Source organism: Athene noctua, chromosome 3 (assembly GCF_965140245.1).
Source record: "Athene noctua chromosome 3, bAthNoc1.hap1.1, whole genome shotgun sequence".
Lineage (NCBI taxonomy): Eukaryota > Metazoa > Chordata > Aves > Strigiformes > Strigidae > Athene > Athene noctua.
In genome coordinates, this window is record NC_134039.1 from 34,372,097 (window position 1) to 34,387,156 (window position 15,060).

The window sequence follows — 15,060 nt, forward strand, 5'->3', positions numbered from 1 at the left end:
ACTTCAGGTAAATCACGGACAGCGGCTTGGCGAGCACATCTGCTTACTCCTCAGCACCCTTGGGTGTAACCCATCTGGTCCCACAGAGTTGTGTGCATCCAAGTGGTGTAGCAGGTCTCTGACCACCTCCTCTTCAACTGTGCTGACCTCAATCTGCTTCCCCTCCCCATGTCCCAGCTCATGAGGCTGGGTGTCCAGGGAACAGCCAGTTCCTCTGCTAAAGACTGAGGCAAAGTAGGTGTTGAGCACCTCAGCCTTTTCCTCATCCTTAGTTACCATGTTTCCCTCTGCATCCAGAAAAGGAGGGAGATTTTCCCTAATCCTCCTTTTGTTGTTAATAAATTTATAGAAACATTTTTTATTACTTTTAACAGCTGTAGCCATGTTGGGCTCTAGCTGCTCTCCTAATGTTCTCCTACATAGCTTTACTACATCTTTATAGTCTTCATGAGAGACCTGGCCCCTCTTCCAATGGTCATAGATGCTTCTTTTGTTCTCAAGATCCAGCCAAATGTGCCATGATGTGCCACTCCAGCTGCCCCTTTCCTTCTCCTGTGACACAGTTTCTCTGCACTGGGTGGGGAGTCATTTTGGTAAACCAAGAGCAAAGAGTCTTTGTTACTAGATGAAGAAATCCTACATAGCAATGTTTATAAGTGCAAAATAGTCAGGAAGGCTAAGCCACTCTTTCCTCTTTGTGTTTATCATATTAAGGTGACAGCTGATGACACGCTCACAAGGTTCTCCATAAATGCTTGCCTTCCTCTGTTCAGAGCAGGAATCAGTCTTTGAGACTTTGTATCAAGCACCATTTTTGCTTAGCAGTGGTCTAATTATCATGAACATGCCAGCAGAAATTCATCTGCTGGCAAACGTGAGTGTGATTTGGAGAATCAGTCCAGTCTTAATAAACATAATCTGGGGATATCCTGGTATTAATTCGTGTCAGGCTGTAAAAAGAAGTGTCAGATACTCTGCTGGAACCAAGGGATTAGCTGGGCTCCTTATCACATACCCTTCTAATTCCCTGAGGTGGGTTTGGGGAGGGGGGGGGGGGGAAGGTTGATCTGTGCTTTTTCCTCCATTCCTTCATTTAATGTGTTCCAGGAGATGGGGGAGAACACGAAGTCACGATTCAGATCAACCCTGCCAGACAGGAATATTTCTGGTTTCCAGTTCTGACACCAGTGAAGAGCCTCTGGACTTTTCCTTTTCTGCCAGAGCTATGCTTGCAGGACACTTGAAAGGGAACACGCAACATGAGTCCTGCTTTCCTTGCCCCTCATATTTTCTTTCTTGATGAGAAGCTGATCCATCACAATGATGAACACTGTTTCTCTACCGGTGATTTTTTTCTAGTTGAGAAAAATGAACTTAAAACAGGAATAAAAGTGATAGTTTCATACACAGCTCTTTCCCACTTTATAAATCTCTTTAAAGAATATGAGGTCAGTATTACACAACTGACTGATTTTTAAATGCCTGGAAAAATCAATTGGAAACACTCATCTCCTGACCTATTTTTCTGTTGCTGCTTCATATTTCTGACTTTAAGGTCCTTGGGCTTTTGGTTCATTGCATATAAATTATTAATCTGTTATGTATATGAGAAGGAAAGAAAATAGTATCTGATGTCTTTGCTCTGCAGCTCTAGACTATATTGTAGAGGCAGCAAGCCATCCTTCATACAGAGATCCCATCTGAAAAGCTTGTTAGTTTTACAATTGTCATTTTTTTTTTTTATTTTTTCCAGTTAATACCACTATTTAGGGTACTTGGTTGCCCACCACTGAAATTCTGTAAAATACCTTTTTTGTAATGAGGGACCCACAGAGAAGAGGGTTACTGGATGACCAAAACTAATACAAGACATTTATTTTTTAACTGTCTTGGAAATTTTGCTACATCATGAGAAGCTATTTTCTCAAATTAAAATAACTTGTAGGTTTTATATTTGCCACCTATACCCAGTGAAATGTAAGCACCTGGGGAACAACTGGACTTTGCAAGTCTGTGGGTTTGAGTAATCACTGAGAAATTTGTGTGGAGGGAAATAATATATATGCATATACACATATGATTTATTGCCGTATCATTTTAAGTTTCTGTCAGGAAGCTTTTATTCTTTTTTCTTTGGCCTTGTTCCTTTTGTGTGGTGCTTTAGGGGCAGTAGCCATCCTGGCTTTCAGCTGAGCCAAGATCAGCCCCAGGAGAAGGAGTGCAGCTGTTTGGACAGGGCTCTCTGCCTGAAAAACTCTTCCACCTGCCTCTGGAAGAATTAGATGGGAGGGTCGAATTTGTCACTTGTGCTGTTGTTTGCATGCTCAGCATACCATTTTGGAATGGTTTTGGGGAACCTAAATGAAAACAAATTTGAGGATTGTTTTTTGTAGCTGGAAATGAATACTGCTTATAAAACAGGTATAAAAAAGATAAACTCACTTGGCTAATCAAGGTGTATGTATAACAAAAGAGCTAGAGTAACGGAGTTTATCTGGAAGAAAGTAAATATTCTGTGAATGAACTTTGCAGATCACTTGGGGAGAGCACGATGTGCAGGAATTAATGACAAGTATTAATGCCTGTAGGTCATTAAGCATTTTATCAAGAGGAGTTCTTGCTACATACTAGGACCGGGTTTTCTCTTTCTTGTTGTTACACCTAACACTTTCTAGTAGCACTTTATAACAGATGCTCAACAAAAGTAACAACCGGTATCGATCACTCGGGGTGCAGGGGGAGAGCGGGCTGGGCCCACGGGGGACACGCTCCACAGGCGGGAGAAAGGATGGAGACACAGGCGGGGACGCAGAGAGACTCAGAGTTCTGGAGAGGGGAAAGCTGAAGAGGGAGGACAGAAGCAGCTGGCGGAGAAGAGCGGAAAAAGCGCGGGCGGTGCGGCCCGGGGCGGGCAAAGGCTGAGGGCGCAGAGGGGTACCCTGGCCGTGGCGAGCAGGGGGTCAGCGAGCAAGAGGGAGTGCGAGGCGCCCCTGCCCCGCCTCCGCCGGCCGAGCTACCGCTGCCCCCCGCGCGGGGCGGTGGCTCCGGGCCGGGCCCGGCCCCCCCGCTGCCGCCCGCCGCCGCCCCCGCCCCCCGTCACTAGGCGATGCTGCAGCCAAGATGGCGGCGGGTGCCGAGTGAGCGCCGGCGGAGGCAGCGGCTCCGCTCCCCGCGGTCTCCCCGCCTCGGGCAGGGGGAGGCGGAAGGATGAGGCGCGTCCCCGGATCCCGCTGGTCATCGTGAGGGGTACGGGCCGGCAGACGCCATGGCGGGGATTATCAAGAAGCAGATCCTGAAGCATCTCTCCAGGTCAGTGGGGCGCCGTGCCCCGGGGAGCCTGAGGGGTGTGCGTGGGGGCGGTGGCAGCTCCCGGTCCCGCGGCTCCGGGCGGGGAGCGGCCCCGGGGTCTGGCGCGGGAGGGGGCACACAGGCGCCGGGCTCCATTCTGCCCGCGGAGGGTGGAGCTGGAGCCGTCCGCTCGGGGTGACTGTTGGAGGCGGAGGGGTGGCCGGCCGCCTGCGTGGGGCTGTCCGGCGGCGACAGCCGCATCAGTGGCCCCCGGCCCCCTCGCTCGGTGCCCGGCGGCGCGGGGCGGGCCTGCAGGCGCCCGCCCGGGGCGAGGGGGGGGTCTCGCTCTGCCTTAGCGCAGAACGGAGTCACCGAGCGAGTGAGTCACCGCTGGGCCCCGGTCGCCTCCCCGCCGGGCAGACGGTGCCCGCCCCCGCAGCCCGCCTCACGGCGCCGCGCCGAGCCGGGCGGGGGCAGCCCTGGCGGCGGGCGGCGGCTGCCGGGGCGGCGCAGCCCCTCGGCGGGGGGGCGCGCCCAGAACACCCGTGGCGGCGGGGGGTGTGCGGGGGAGCGTGGAAGAGAAAAGGGGGGGAAAGCCCCCAACGCCGTCGTAGTTCGGGGAGGTTTACACAAGCCGTCCTGGTTGGCTGCCCGGCCGGCGCTGTGCGAGCTCGGCGTGTGGCCCTGCAGGTCTGGTCGCGACATCCGAGCTCTCGCACAGGCAGGTGAGGCCGCGTAACAGAAGAGTTTCGGTGCAAGCAAAGGGATGAAATAAGTTCGACGTTTTCTGGGTAACTGAAGTAATATCTAGCGTGCCTCGTGGGTTAAAACAAAAGCAAACAAAAAAAATCCCTGCTGTAAAATTTTGTAGCTGTCAATGCCGTGTGCTTGAAAGATGGAAAAACTGCAGGAAGTACACAGTTTGATTGATAGTTTTAAAAAGCCGCGTTATATTTCTCCCATTTTCTAAAGAGAGGTAAAAACCCATTAGGTACTTGAACTGTCACGATATCACAGTGTTGTTATTGTTTAGAGCTTTTATAAATTAAAAAATATAAGCTGAAATATTCGTCCCTTATTTGCTTTTTTTTCCCCTATATGTTTTATTTCATTTTTGCGTGGTATTTCTAAATATTTATTTTCATCATGTTTCTGAATGTTTATTTTTATCAGTGCTAATAAATAGGGAAAATCAAAACGAAATGACAGATTGTCATTTGACTAATGTGTTGATCATGCTTGGGGAAAACACAAATCACATTCCAAATCCTTTGATATCTATCCACTAAAGATGATGTATGAAGCAGTAGTAGAATAATTTTTCTCTTCCACTCTACTCATTTGTAACTGGGAATGCTGGTAAAGAAATCTTTGTCTTCCCTCACATGAGAATAACTGAGCACTGTGCAAATGGAAATGCAATACGGCGATGTCATCAGCCTTGGGTCAGTTTTCAGAAATCTGCCTGAGATCACTGGACTTAATTGACTGATATAGCTCAGTTCCTTACAGTGCTATTTAGCAAGCTGTATGGAAAGAGAAGTGAACTCTAGTCTTTGTACTACAGGTTAAAGTCTAAAATGTGTCTGGGAACTGGGCATGAGTAATGTGAACTGTTTTTTTGTCAAGTCTTTCAAATAACAGCTGAATAGGTTAGAATTAAGTACTTTTAAATGTTAATAAATTTGTGTTTGCTTTCTTGTATAATGTCATAATGCTTAATCAACAAGACAGTGTCAAATGATTGTGACATTTCATCTTTTGTAAAAAGCTTATGCAATATATCTAACAACCTGAGGTTTGCAAGTTGAAGCTCATGATCCACACTATGTTGAGATTAAAAAGTGTGTTTGCTACCTATTACGCCCCTTATTATGGGTGTTCTTAATCACATGAGCAGGTAATACCTTTCTCCCTGCAGAACTGGGTGCTTCAGTGATTGCAGAAGTTGGTTACATAAGAAAACAGAATTCAAGTGACACAAGCACCTGTAAATCTGGGTGGCTTTTTAAATTTCAGGAACTTGTTTTTTCAACAGATGTGATAATATTATTTATTTCAGCATTTTCCTTAAGATGTTTTATAAGAACATGATTAAAGTAGGCTTCACACGCTGTTTTATTTCAGTCTGGAGCCAAATACACAAGGAATTTCCTGTAATACAGAGGGTGCCAAAGGGCACTTTCACTTTGTACTCTATTACTGTATTGGTTCCTGTTCTGCAGTTGTCATAGTTGCTCAAAAGTGATGCTTGTTTGCCATCTTCAACAAAGCAGGTATTAGTGGCAGGTTTAAATGTACTAGAAAATGTTGATAAGGGAAGAGTGGAAAGAATTATCCTGTTATCTTGATTTACTTTCATTTTTGATGATTGCATTTATCTTTATGTTTGTACAAAGCCAAATCTAATACATACTTCAAGGAACAAATAGAAGATATAAACCTGTACCTTCAGTTACAGAGAAGTACTCTTCTCTTTTTTGCCACAAATCACAGAATCTTGGAATGGTTGAGGTTGGAAGGGATCTCTGGAGGTCATCTTGCCCAGCTCCCCAAAATCATCATTGATTTAGCAATATTTGCCATGAAGATTGCTGCAATATCTGAAACTCATGTGTTAGCAATTTTCAGCTTTCTTATTATCTGGATACTGCATATGCAAATTTAAAAGTGTGTCATTCAGCAGTATAGTTTCCATTTAGCAGTTCACTGATATGGACGCTGGTGTGGTGAAGGAGTCTTATCATTTTGCATTTGTTAACTAGGGAAAAATTTTAACATAGGCATAAATCTTTAAGGTCTGAGAACAAGAAGAGGAAGACCCAATCTGCATTTTGGAAGTTTTGGTATCTAAATGACTTTTTATCTTTGTAAAAGGTTCTTCTTATTGCTGTGTTACAGTTTAAGAACAGTGAAGATAGTAGAGCTTATTTACTCAGCTTGTAACGAACCTGTATCTTATGTCAGGATCTGATAAGTTTTTAGCTTTCTTACAGTATGTTGAAAACTTGAAATACAAGCTGTGTCCTCTGCCTTCAACATGCGTTGCTCTTCTCCAAGACTGTGGAAGAAAATAAGGAGGGAAGAGAACAATACTTTTTTTTGTTGTTCCAGATTATGTGGTGCTTGGCATGGGATATGAAACTAAATGCTGTCTACTAAGCTGAGGGGATGAGTTTGTCATTTGGATTGAATTTTTGTCAGCTCCATATTGTGTTAGGTGTGCCTTTTGTGAATGCAAATGGTGGAGTGTCTTTCTTTTATAATATACATACACTAAAATGAAACAAGTATCTGCATAATGGCATTATCCTTTACAAAGGTAGGAGTGAGACAGTGTGTTTAGGAGGAGTCTTCTGTGTAGTGTTGGGTTCACTTACTGTCAAGGTCTTCCCCAGTGAACTGAAACTTGTGTTGAATCTTCCTATGCAGTGTTACATGTTTTCACAGGTGAGAGATTTCTTGTTGAACAGCACTTTTTATTGCAAGATTTTCTGTGGGCTGCTCTGCTATGATAATATTATCAGTGTTACTTCTTTTTCCAAAGTTAGACTTTTTAGACAAATGTATAAACCAACGGTGTTAAATACTTACAGTACGAGTCTAGAATGCACTACACAAGTTCACAATAGCGTTCATTTTGTACTATCTGTGTTACAAGTGGATCATCTCCACCACAGAGGTTTGAAACTAGAGGTGTTTGGATCCAAGATATTGACAGAGATTGGGCATTACTGACACAGACTTATATAAGGGTTTTTTTCAGTTTTTTTTTTTTTTTTGTTTTGGTTTTTAGTATCTTTAACTGAAATTCCCTTCTAGTTCATGAGCGGTCTGAGTCTTCTGTATAAGTATCTGCAACACCCAGGCCTTTTCTTTTTGTGAAAAACAGTTTTGTTTATCAAAATATGTTTAAGTTCTATGTTAAGTAGTCCCACTGAATATGACATTCTTCATCTCAATTAGATATTAACACTTAAGTTTAGCAATGATAACACATACTTCAACCTAATAAATTACATTCTTTGTCTGAATCTTATTTGCTGTTTTCACAAAGAAAACAGAGGTTTAAAAGTCTTTGATGTGGCAGAAATCTGAATTGTTTTCAGTTTGTGTCATTAGTTAATGTACTGTGTGAATTTAGACCTTCTTAGATTTTGCTCACCTGAAGCAATAGATGTAAAAATACTAAGATTTCAACAGAAGAAAACTGCAGTAAATTTTGTGACAATATTTTTCACCTCATAGTTGGGAAATCATGCTAAAATCTATATGAAGATTGATTTTACAAAGAATAGCATGCTAATTGTATGGATATCAGGAATCAGCTGATCCTGCTATAAACAGTGTTATCCTACATCATCTGGTACAACTTCACTGATACATGTCCAACCTAAATATTTGACCTGCATATCACCCTGCTTTTATACCAATAAGACATGCCTGTTTGGTGAGGGATGTTGCAATTTCGAGAGATCTGAGGTGACTCCTTTTAGAATCTACCGATGTAACACCTTTGGCCAGAATGGGCTCATTCCTTCCTGTGACTACCAAAATTGTTTGGATGAACTTTGAAACTTCTGCTAGTAGAAAAAAAGTATTATTTTCAGCTTATTTTCAGTTTTGTGAATTCCCCTTCTATGTCACTTCAAGTTTGTGAAAGTTACTCAATTCTTTTAGGCAGCCGAAGAACACAAAGTGTCTACCTTTCATAGAGTAATGTAAAACAGCTTCTCTCTTTGCTCATACTGAAGATTTTAGAGTGTATTCTATGTGACTGACTATTGGCTTGTGTAATATGTGGGGAAAATTGCAAAACACAATGTAGACGTAATGATCTCCATTGTTTGGAATGAATATATGTTAGATTTGAATGCTTATGGAAAGCGTTAGCATAATGTCTTTCTTAAATACTATACCTAGAGTCTGAAAAAGGACAGGTAGTAAAGCAGAACTGCTTGAGACAGCAGAAGAGAACGAGGAGAAAGATCAGTTTTAAGTTTCATTACAATCTTATATTTATTAAATTCTCTTATGTTTGAAATTCAGTACTTTTTGCATTTAAATGGAGACTTCATGCCAACGGTTTTGTCAGTGTGAACATGCTGGTAGTGTTCTCATGAGCATAAAGGATTCAAGAAATGCTTTTTTCAACAACAACAACAACAAATTCACTTTCTTCTGATTTTGTTAGTAGCTTCATGCGTCATATTGCATTTTAAGCTTCTGTAACAGAACATCTTCTAAAAGGTGAAACTGAAATTGATGTGGTGCTTTATGAACTTATAATGGTATTTTAAATAAACCAGCAATAATGTATTTGCTGGTAGAATTCTTAATCATTACATTTATTAAGATTTAATACTAAATTTTGTGTTACATTCTCAAAGATCTCTTAAGATTTCAGTAGCGTTTAGGTTAAATCCACAGAATTTGACTTCTGGTTTTCTATGTGTTTACACTGTTTTTGCAAATGTATTATAAATCTGGATGCTGATTCTGCAGTCATTTTATTTGTACAATTAAAGTTCTGCTGAAGCTTCTTGCAGTCAGACAACTCTTATGTGTACATAATAAAAATTAATGCATTTGCAGAATTGTCAGGAATAAATCAGCATTTTACTAGTACAGTATGTGATAATTTTCTTTAAACAATTCTCAGAATAGTTTTACTGGGAAACAAGTTTCAGAATGAAACCATGTTCAAATAGCTGATGCGCTAGTGGGAAGCATTCTCAGGAAAAAGGGTATTTAAATAAAGCCTGTCAGGAATAAAATTGTGTTTTGTTCAAATAATTATATAGTATGTAAGAATCAAAACAAAGCCCACAGTTATATTTTTTTGAAATTTTGTATTTCTCCTGCCGAGGCCTTGGTAGGCTTTTTTATGTCAAAGGGGTATAAAAGTGTGTACTAAGTAATTTACAGAGTGAGAGGTGCCTTTGAAAGTGTATTTTGTATTATTTGCTGCTTTCTTCTACAAGCAGATTGGACAAAGGAGATTAGATAATCTCTGATGAAACATGAATGGAATTAAAGGTTTGCACAAAGTATTCGTTTCACAGATTTTTTGTAAATCATGAGAATAATTGCTAACAGGTAATTACACAGCATCTCTAGGTTTTGACTGCTTGTGGGAGAACCCAGGTTTCTCAATCCAGTGGCTCCCTCAGAAGTTGTTCTGTACACCTTTGTGGAGCTGGTGCTAACCAGGGTTCAGATGTCTTCATTCTTTCTTTTCATGAGAAGAAACAGAAGAGGCAAGTAAGAAAAGAGCTGCAGCTCAGGCTGTGGCTTTTAGTACTTCCAGGCTCCCCTACCTGGATGTGCAAGCTTTGCTATGTGAAGAATGCCCTCAGCACAGATTTTGGCAGCTCTGCCATGCAGTTTACCATATAGCTTGAGAATACCAGAACTTTTATTTTCTCAGGGAAGTTGTCTGCTTCTGTTTCCTGACTCCCAAAGAAGCAATGTTGGGATCCAGCTACCCAGGAAGCTGGAAGTGAAGTGGTTGCTTACTTCTGAAACAATTGCCATGTTGTAGTTGCTCCCATTGCTGGTGATCTGGAGACTTGAGAAAATTAATAATTAGTAACTAGGTATCTAATTAATTTTAGTGATAGAGCTCTTTAACATTGTTCAGATATCCCAACAAACTGCCTACCAGAGGCACTGTCCAAATGTTTGGATTTTATTGTACCCAAAAGCGTAAAAGTGTAGGAATTAATTGTATTTAGGCTGAGGCATCTTTTCAGAGTGAAGACAGTTAACAAAAAATTTCTCATTTTGAATTACCACATGACTTGCCAAATTAAATATTCTGATTTTTAATTTTTAAGAAGCATAGTGTACTAAAATTTCGTAGCCTGCAAAATCAGAATGTCAAAAGTGTGCAGGTCTTTGTAGCACTGCCCCAAATGCAAAAACAAGTTCAAGAAGTCCTTTTCATGTTTCTTTAGTGTGAATTTTGAATAGGTTAAGTTGAGACACTGTGAATAGGAACAAATAATGTGGGCTGAGAAAACTCAGGCTAGGCAAAACAAAACTGAAAACTTGTCTCCCATTTCAAAATAAAATAACCTCTCATGCTGCATCTCGTTATTTTCCTTCTCACATTCCAAATATACTTACTGAATATCTCTGAAACCATTTGGCTATATTATATGGAGAAAATTTTAATCATGCAGAAAAGGTCTATAAGGTGTTCATTTAAACATGGCTGCAGTATTGTAGTATCAGACAGCAAGAGATATTCTGATGGAAATCTAGCATTTTACACAGATCTTTTTCCTTTTTAGTTCTATAATATCATGATGTGTAACAAACTGTTGTAACTGCAGTTATCTTTAGCTGAAACTCTCTTATGTTATTGTATCACTCCTTTTTCCCTTTGAACTTGATCCCTTGTGTGTCCCCTGTGTCCCGTTCCCTGCAGCGATCCCAGCTGGCTCTGGTGGAGATTGGTTTGCTGTGAATATCCTTGCTACCAAAATGAGCACCAGAAGCTTCTCAGAAGCCGTGGCAACTGACCACTTGTTTTCACCAGGAATAGGGGCCTTTTGTCTGAATACCTTGCCCTCAGGTAACTTCCCCTCTCCCACCTTTATAGAGTAAATGTAAGAGGTGGTATGTATTTATATAAATTTGCAAGTGAAATGAGCTCTGTAAAATGTTAATTGGCTTTTCTCTCCTGTTTGTTTTTGTAACTTACATTTCTGCAAAACAATTGTTTGCTATGCAGCTGTGTGTTTTGGTTTTTTGGGGGTTGTTCTTGTTTTTTTTGGTTTAAGTCCTAAACTAAATTTGCAAAACTGGTTTGTGAATTAAATCAGCAATCCCGTTATAAATGTACCTTTATGTGTGTTTTCTAATAATCTTCCAGGTGTTTCTCAATGTCTTTAGGCTATTTGATAATTGCATAATTTACATCTATTTAATTCCTTTTCATAACTTGATGTTTATTACTCTGTATTGATAGACATATGAAGGATCGGTTAGCTTTTCACCTAGTTTACATAAGACAATGCTGATTTTTTTAAAAAAATTTTTTAGTTAGTCCTTACAGTTAATGTCCTATCAAAAAAACTTATTTGTCATGAAATTTGATCAGCTGGCATTAAAAAGATATTTGCTAATGTGACATAAATGATGAAGTTTTGAAAAGGCAGATGTCATGCTTTTTTACCCTGCACGTTATTTCTTGTTTTGAAATTTATAAAATTATTTTGCATCAAGTGGCTTGTCTTTGCATTAGGTTCTGAATGTTGTATTTTGAGTGGAATGTAGTAGTTATAAAGTATAAGCAAATTCTCAAAATGAGGTGTTATTTTTGCTGCCTGCAATGTGGAAGTTGCATATACCTTGCCACATATGGTTTAGTATATTAAGGACTTTGTTATCTTCTACTCAGTTAAGGTCTGTTGTTTCCAACATGACAGTCCTATACACAAGTTTTTTGCGTTTCATAATACTGACCATTTCTATGCTTGTGTAAGCGATACGTGAAAAGACTCGTGGAACAGAAAAGCTAATATTGGTCTGTGTGAGGACTTACCATAAATGCAGGAGAAATTACTTAAAGCAATATTTTACTTACAAGGTGATTTATCATCCATGCAGTGTAAGCTCCTCATTTATGCACAGTGCTTGGCTATGTCTGAGCAGAACTGCTGCATGACACATAATTAGGTAATAGCCATTGATGACAGCCGCTGTTTCAGTTCTGCCTGTACCCAAAGAACAACGTATAGAGTTTTTCCAAGTAGAAAGAAAATAATTTTCTGTATGTATTATTACAGAATTAACTAGGGGAAGCTTTATATTCTGCCAAGAGAGTTGGTGAGGATGTCAGTATTTGAGAAGGTGTGGAATGGGTCTTAGAGTGAATGGATGAGTGAACTACGCTGTCTTTAAGCCGGAGTAGAATTCCACACTGAAGTCCTTGTGATGAAATGGAAGCAATTATTTGAAAGGCATTAACAAAACAGATGTACTGTTCAGTGCTCCACCTCCTAGGATGTGAGAGAAAAGGGGAATGGTGTGACACTGCACCAGACGCGTTATGCAAATATGGACTGGTTGTTGAAATAGGGTCCTAATTAGTGATTTGCCTGAAAAAGAAGATCTGTCTTTAGCGTACAATAAGTCAAAAGGCCTGCTGAGTATTGGGTGGTTTAGGTCCAGTATAGTGGCCTGAAAATTCCCACCTGAAGCTGTAGGGTTGTAGGCAGTGTTTTGGACTTGCCTGGTATGCTGTAACTTGTGGCCAGCTGAGAGCACTAGGTGCAGGCTGGGGGTGCGAACAGGGGAATGCCCTGTCCTGCTCCAGGGGGTTGGCCCATGTGCCTCTTCACAAGATGCTGCACAACAGGTCATGCAGGTCCTCTCCATGCTGGACATCCAGCAGGCCACACAGGGTTCTCAATCTTGCACTCAGCCACCAAATACACAGGAGTTTAAGGTGTGATTAAATAGAGCATGCAAGGCATTTGTGTGGGGTGGTCACATTACCCATGGGTAAAGAAGCTGTGATACCCTTCTCCTGTACAAATTGATGTTGGAGGGTGTAAGAAGGTGCCAGTCAGCTGTGTACTTGAAAAGTCTGGTGACAGGTCTAGCTGCTGCAGTTGGTATTACCATTTAGGAGTCCCCTGTGATTCCCTATAGCTTGCAGAATTGAGGGGATGGTAGCCCTTGCAGTTCATCTACTAATAGGGGCTTCTTGGGAGGAAACTGAATGGTATCTGGGAATCCACGAAGGACAGACACAGTGTTGCTGTGTGAGAGAAACCAAGCCTGCGTGAAACTTAGAAAAACAGCCCGAGAAAGCAAAAGTTGAGGCTGATCGAATAAATGCCTCAAACGCTTGCAAGACAAAGTTATGAGTCACAGGATTGATAGTGTGGAGGTCGAAGCTGATAAGGCTGCCCGAATAACACAAGATGCATCTGAAGGAGGGAGTCCTGTGGAGAGAGGATGGCTCTGCTCTGGTGCACCTGGGCACATTTCAAGGGCCATCTGTCCGGTGAATGACCTTTGCTTCATTATCCACAAAATGCATATTAAAGTTAACACCCCTCAATATGCTAATGAAGGCTAACATGATCATGCTAATTACATCATCCCATGAAACACCTTACCCCTCCCTGTACATGGGATATGTAGGTGTGTGGGTCGACCTAGGGGATGGACCCAAGGAAAGTGGGTATAAATCAAGGGAGGTGAAAGAGAGGGGGAGGCACTGGAGAGAACAGTGAAGCGAAGAAGACAGATGCAAGCAAAAAAGACGGCCGCCTCTTAGAACCCTCACCGGCGGGATCAGTGCAGGAACCCAGACTGGTGATCTGTATTTCCCCATTCCCTCTATTTACCTCTTTTCCTTTTTCCATTAAGAAATGCAAGGCATATTGTATTGCTTGCCACAACTTGCTATATACTTAGCCAATTATTGTGTGTTCAGTTAGTACATTATGGGTAGTTAATAAACGCTTGGACTTGGAGACTTGTCTGCTCCATTGGGGATTTGCGAATCTGAGTCACTTGTCCCCTTGTCTGAGCGGGACGTGACATACTGATACAGATGACTTCTGCATAAAGGCTGGAGGAGAGCCTCTCAGACCACCAAAGTTATGTCTGCTGTAGTCTTGCCTACTGGTTACCCACTGGCTGCTGACAGTGGTGGTGAGATTTTAGAGTGCTCCCTTCCTGGTGCAGAGTGTGAGAGTGCCATTCTTTGTGGAAGATTTTTTGTCCAGAAATATTGAAATTTATCCTGACAGGTGTTTATTTTCAGCCTAATGTACTGTGAGTATTCTTAAGTAAAGAATCTATCTAATCCTACTATGCTGTAGGTATGAAAGGTATTACCTCCTCCTACAAACCCTACCACAAGTGCCTTTTTTTTTTTATATTATTTTAAGCTTTTGAATTTGGTACTGTATTCTGTTCTGATGTTTTCGTGGGCATTAAAATGTTATTCAATGACTGTTTCCCTTTACTGGCTCTAAATGTGTTCTCTTTTAGTATTATGAGTGTTTTTGTTCTTATGTTAAGATAAATGGGCATCCAGTTAACTTTTTGTGCATTGATTGTTCATTACTTTGTCTTTAATATTTTTGTTTATTTTCTCTAAATTAGTTTTAATATTTTTGGAAATGGATATAGCATCCCAGATGAGGGCATGCCATCATATTTTGTGATGATACTTAGTACTACTTACCATTCATTTTTTTATACATAGGAGTATTTTAGCCTTCATGTATCCCAAGCAGTTTTTCATCAATTGTCTCTTTATCTTCCAGCTTTATTTCCTAAAAATGTATCTTTCACTTAGAACCCAGTAGTTTCCATGAATTATATCTTCGGGTGTTTGGTACCTTGTATCATCAGTGAGTCAGCTCTTGGGTTCATCAGGTCAGTTTTCTGTGAACTTGATGAATGTGACTTTACTGTTACCTGTCAACTTCTACACATTTCAACTCAGCCTGTGGAGCTAAAGTAATTTACTCCAAATCTTACATAAACCATAGTTAACGGTTTCTTCCTGGGTGAAATACTGCTTTAATACACTGCATTAGAATTAGACCATCCCTAGGACAGCCAGGATTCATTCAAAGGTTTCTGTTACTTCACAGTTCACCAACTTTTTCTAGGACATTGCTGAATATATTCAGTGCCTTTGGATTTCTGTGTTTCCCTTGCATATTGGATTTTGTTGTTCTTGCAGTCTTTTGACTAATTTCTACTAACCTTAAGCCTTTACTGTATAATTAA

The 15,060-nt window shown here is 41.1% G+C and overlaps 1 protein-coding gene across 3 annotated transcripts in view; it reads left to right on the forward strand.

Moving 5' to 3' along the window:
* Positions 1-3,105: 3,105 nt before the first annotated feature.
* The window catches only part of BLTP3B (bridge-like lipid transfer protein family member 3B), a 57,427-nt gene continuing 45,472 nt past the window's right edge, over positions 3,106-15,060 (forward strand). The window contains exons 1-2 of one of the 3 annotated variants that reach the window (XM_074902670.1): positions 3,106-3,309; positions 10,724-10,870. Coding sequence is in view for 1 of the 3 variants with exons in the window: in XM_074902669.1 (XP_074758770.1) it covers positions 3,266-3,309 (44 nt within the window). In the remaining 2 variants the exon portion in view is untranslated. Of the gene's footprint in view, positions 3,310-3,992; positions 4,014-10,723; positions 10,871-15,060 lie in introns of those variants that run through there. The other 2 variants (XM_074902671.1, XM_074902669.1) reach the window with 2 other exon arrangements.